At 48.1% G+C, this 5,239-nt stretch overlaps 1 protein-coding gene across 3 annotated transcripts; it reads left to right on the top strand.

The window, feature by feature from the left end:
• Nucleotides 1-538: 538 nt before the first annotated feature.
• Nucleotides 539-3,498, top strand: LOC100272564 (putative RING zinc finger domain superfamily protein). Of its 3 annotated transcripts, XM_008656303.2 has the most exons (4): nt 539-874; nt 986-1,168; nt 1,265-1,416; nt 2,203-3,498. In XM_008656303.2, the coding sequence occupies exon 4, from the start codon at nt 2,217-2,219 to the stop codon at nt 3,153-3,155; it is 939 nt and encodes a 312-aa protein (XP_008654525.1). In that variant the 5' UTR covers nt 539-874; nt 986-1,168; nt 1,265-1,416; nt 2,203-2,216; the 3' UTR covers nt 3,156-3,498.
• Nucleotides 3,499-5,239: the final 1,741 nt, after the last annotated feature.

Raw genomic sequence — 5,239 nt, 5'->3', positions numbered from 1 at the left:
GCACTGGTATGTGTCCTTTCTTTCGGGAAGTGTGGTGCGTTGTCCTGCAATATTTGTTTGACAAGTATTTGTACTTAAAGAATTGTTACTGCTTGCTGCTTGAATTCGAAGCGATCCAAATCAGTGATCTTTATTCACTGCAGGTACATCCAGAGCACATGTCCATTTACAGCCAAGTGGTCGCCTAATTTGTTAGCACATGGTTCCTCCTGCGTTTTCCGTTCCATATTTTACGTTTGCTTCGGTACTTCAGTTTTAAACTTGATCAAAGTTATATTTAACTTCGACATCGTCGCCGTGTAACCTGGACACAGCGCAGCGCAGCGGAAGTACGTTTGAGTGTGCTGGGCCGACAGGATGACTCGTGGGCTGCGGCCACTCCCGCCTCGTCAGACGGCCCGCCGCCAATCCTTTACAGGCCCGGCTGCAAATCAAATCATGCCTGGGCTGGCGTTGGACGCGGCCACGGCGTTCTGTTTCCTTTGTTCTGTCCCCACGCCGCCACTAAAACGTGACGCCGGCGATGACGTCGCCGCGCCGGTCGCCCCCATCCAACACGGACGGAGCCCACGCCATGGCCACCGATCTTGACCGACCATGCTAAAACGAGGTGGAATGGAAATGAAATCCCTTCTCGCCCTATCCCAGTTCGCACGGGGTTTCATTTTTTTTCTTCATCGAAGCGGAGCTGAAGGTCGAGTGGTCGACAAGTGACCGGCGGCAGACGCAACCTCCTGGAAGCGTTCGTTGGATTGGAACTGGACGGACGGCCTCTCGCACGCGGTCAATGCCATGCTGTGCTGTGCTGTATACACCGGAAATTTCTTCGGACGTTGGGGCTGCAACTGCAATGCAAGAATCAGCTCTCAATCCGGTATCCCGCTACTTTGGTTTTCCTCCACGATTGGTTAGTTGAAAAAAAAAGACGAGTACGATAAGTTTACTTTATTATACTATATAATAACAGAATAATGGTGGTATGCAGAGAAATAAATAAACTAGGAAGAAGCCAACAACAGTTGGGGCAGGAGGAGGATTAGCTGGTAGGCACCTTTGCTTGAAAGGGAGGTTTTATCGGTCAAGCTGCAGATCCAGAGGCACTGAATAATAGAAACTCTCCGAGAGAAAAGCGCAAAAAAAAAAAAAGCAGGACGGCAATCGCATGCTTGTAAGTCACATAATAATCTTTATTATTGGTTGGATATTTGCGCCGGGACCAAATAAAATATACGTATTATATCTCTCCACCATTTAATGGAAACAGGCGACGATGACCGCCAGCAAGTGAAGAATCCAGCCACCTGCCCGCGTAACTTCTTCTTCTTTCGTCGTTCTACTCCCATCGAAGCTACTACTGAGGACGGGCGCAGGCGGAGAACGAGCGGATCCGCTAGCAGGGGAACAGCCGGCGCGGAGGTCAGTCGTTGGTCTCTTCGCGCGAACTCTACCTCCTCCTCTTCTTCTTGGTGGCTTGTGTGGGGGCGATTGGTTCCGGTACCCGAAATCAAGAACGCGGAACCGGCTTGTTTCGGACCTTTAGATAATAATAATATATATATGCACGTACCTTGTGTTGTCTGATGAAATTAAAGGTGTGGGTCGCCTTTGCTGCTTGGTAGAAGATTGGGGATTTCTTGTTGAGGGGATTGGGGATGAGTTTGCGAATAATGCAATGTGAGTGAGTCATGAGAGAGGGCAAGGGATTAGTTTTTGTGTTGCGGGAACCACAAGTACTTGTGATGGGGCTCGGGCATGGGGCTCTCAATACCTTCTTTTGGAATACAATCTTGTTCTTCAAATAGAAATCTTGGAATTGGGACCCTATTATTGACTCCTAACTAATCTCTGCCTTCTCTCTAGGACAGCTTGCTGCTCTTGTTCCTATAGAACTGAAGTGAAGATAGTTTTAGTACCTGCATTCGATGCAAAACTTAGCTTTGTTCTTATTCTGGATACCGATTTACCATAAGATATCCATGCCTGCCATTACTGAGTGAAGTTTAGTCACAGTGAGATGGCCACTGTATAGTATAGTCTTCATGTTTGTTTCATCTCTTCTTGATAAAGTTGTTGTAGATGCTGCGCCTGCTCTGAGTTGTATCCTATGGTTATTCACTTGGGAAGCGATGCATATTTCCCTTTTTTTTTAATCGTAGCGCCTTGTTGACACCTTTTTGTGTGTCTCTCTCTCTGTGCAAGCAGGAAGGGTTTGGAGGATGACAGAAGCTGCAGTTAATACAAGGTACTGGTGCCATGGATGCGAGAAGGTCATCGAGGAGGCCATGGTGGGGGAGGATATCAAGTGCCCGTTTTGCGGTGGTGGGTTCATCGAAGAGATGGCCGGGGAGGATTCCGAGGGGTTGCAGTTAGAGCGGGAGTGGGGAACGCCGCCAGGGGACAGCGAGGACGACGATGACGACGATATAGCCCATGAGTTCGAGGGCTTTATCAGGAGGCACGGACGGGCATCGGCTCTGCGCCGGGTGCTCGACAGCATCCAGGACGACCTTAGAGCCGACAGGGAAAGGGACAACTCCGTCCTCATCAACGCCTTCAACCAAGCCCTCGCCTCGCAAGGCTCGGCGCTGCTGGATGCCGACGAGGCCCGAGACGGCCGAGGTGGATCCAGCAACAGCAACGACGATGGCTTGCTGGAAGAGTATGATGTCCTGGGGGCTGGGCTGAGCCTACTGCTTCAGCATCTGGCCGAGAACGACCCGAACCGGTACGGCACCCCTCCGGCGAAGAGAGAGGCGGTCGAAGCTCTGCCCACTGTCCAGATAGCGGAGGCCGTCAGCTGTTCGGTCTGCCTCGACGATCTTGAGCTGGGGTCCCCGGCGAAGCAAATGCCCTGTGGGCATAGGTTCCACTCTTCTTGCATCCTGCCATGGCTTGAGCTCCACAGCTCTTGCCCCGTGTGCCGGTTCGAGCTGCCGTCTGAAGAGACGAAAGATCTGAACGAGCCTAGCGATGTGCACAGAAGAACAGAGAGCACCCGAGAGAACGACAGCGAGAGCGGTAACAGCGCGTGGCCCCTTGTCCCTTGGTTCTTCAGCGGGCTGTTCTCGGTACCTGAACCGTCGCACACTGACAGAGGCACTCTCACCACCGATCAACAGAGTCCTTCCACCAACCCAAATGCTGGAGGAAATTGATTTCGTCATCCTTTGTGAATAATGCTCATACATCTGAGAATAGCAAGGAGCCTTGTCAGTAGATGGCTTATTTTTTTTCTGTACTGATAATCCTTCTCGGATGAATCGCAAGGTACGGAGTCTGTGTCTGCTCTATTGTCAGGATTCTAGCGATCGTTTCGCCTCTAGTTAATCTCATAGCTACTGAGACTGTCTGTCTGCATCCTATGCAAAAGATCGGTTGCTTTCTTTGTTCTTGGCTCTTCTGACTGGATGTCTTTGAGCTATTTCTGGAATATGTAAACTATCATGCCTTGTATTTATTCATTGTTTAGTTGAAATATATCTTCATATCAAGTACGAAGTACCTGCTGGCTGGACATGAGGAAATTAACCCTATTGAAATCCACCTCATTCAACAAGCCTGGAACAAGTGCTCATGGCCACTCAGGGATACTAAAACCAGAAACATGAAGGGCGTGTGATATGTGATATAGCACAGGAAATACACATCTTCAGAAACATACATGGCTGGAAGGCTGTTGTTTTTCCCCTCAAGAACCAGAAACATAAAGGACATGTTTGGGCTCGCAAAGGAACTTCCTGCTCTGCTCAGGTTCTAGTATCCTTGAGTGGCCATCTGTTCGCTTCAGATTAAAACCGACTGTTTAGACTGCTGCAGTTATAATTCATAGAGACAAAAACACTATAGAAGTAGTAGAAGTTGGTACGGACTAAAGCCAAACGAACAAGCTTCGCTGGCCTCTCCTTTCTCTAGAAAGTAAACGGCTCAGTGTGCAGACTAAAGCTAAATGTATCCACATGGGCACGTTTTTTTTATAGACGAGGCAGCAATCTTTTCGTCGATTAAGGGGCCTTGGACAGTCCGTGGACGCGATTAAAAGTGTGTTTAGTGGATGTCGGATAGGATCTATGCACTATGCTTGGACCTTTGCATCACTCATCTTGCTGTTATTCGTCAGGAATGTACGAGGTGCGTGAGTGCCTGTGCATAGACGCAATATCTGACCAGTGAACCGGTCTCGGGGTTCTCTACTGTATCAGGGTTCGAAGCGCTGTAGACGAATCTAAGAAAAGAAGAAGAGTTTTCTTGGTATGACGATTTGGTATACAAGCTCTCTTGATTAGTTCATAGGCAAGGAATTGTGTAATTGGTATAGCAAAAATGCAGCTCCCTGATTATGTATGATTTTGATCCGAACAGCAGGTGGAAAATAATCTGGCGAAGACTGATTAAGGGGGTGTTTAATATGGCTCGTTATACTTATGAGCAGTTCTGTTCTCGAATCTAGATAATTTTGTAACCAGTAAATAACCCCAATTATAATCGTAATTGTGTGCTTTGGAAGCTAAAACTACTCCTTAGGGTGTAACACTATAAAAACCATCAACTAAAATAATACATTTAAGATGATAATTAGGGTAATAAATTTTCTTTCTAATGTTTGATTTTTATTTTGCATCTAGAATAATTTTTGGTTTTATTCATGTTTGATTTTGGATGGTTAGTAGAAATTTTCTTCTTAATGAAAATCCAATTAAATAATATAATAATTAGTGGTCCAAAAAATAAATATTTTAGTTATAAATAATTTTGGTATAATTATTATGAATTTTTAGGATTTTTAAATATATTTATTTACATTTTGAAATAAAAAAGAAAAAAAAGAAAATTCGGAAACCTAAACCTTTAACCAGCAGTCGTCGTGTCCCTCTCCCTGCCGCGGGCCCCACCCGCGGGCGCCTCGCTTCCCCGCGGCTGGCCGCGCGCTCGGGCGGGCGCGCAGGAGCACCGCCGCCCCGCCAACCGTCGTGTCCCTTGGCGTCCGCACCCCCAATCAAGTCATGGCTGTCGTTTCTGTTGTTTCCCCTTCCTCTTCCTCCCCCACTCTCATCTCTAATGAAGCTGCCGCCATTAAGGTGAGTAATGACCGGCCAGCGCCCCTCCTTCTCCCCCCGGCGCTCTCTCTCCTTCCCCTCGCCCTCTATAAAACAACGAGCCGATTCCCTCTCTCTCCCACCTCGAGCTCGCCCCTCTCTATCTCCCCTGCCCGCGCCGTCGTCGGAGCCGCGCCCTGCTCGCC

Source organism: Zea mays, chromosome 8 (assembly GCF_902167145.1).
Source record: "Zea mays cultivar B73 chromosome 8, Zm-B73-REFERENCE-NAM-5.0, whole genome shotgun sequence".
Classification (NCBI taxonomy): Eukaryota; Viridiplantae; Streptophyta; class Magnoliopsida; order Poales; family Poaceae; genus Zea; species Zea mays.
This window is presented reverse-complemented; position numbering and strand designations above follow the sequence as displayed.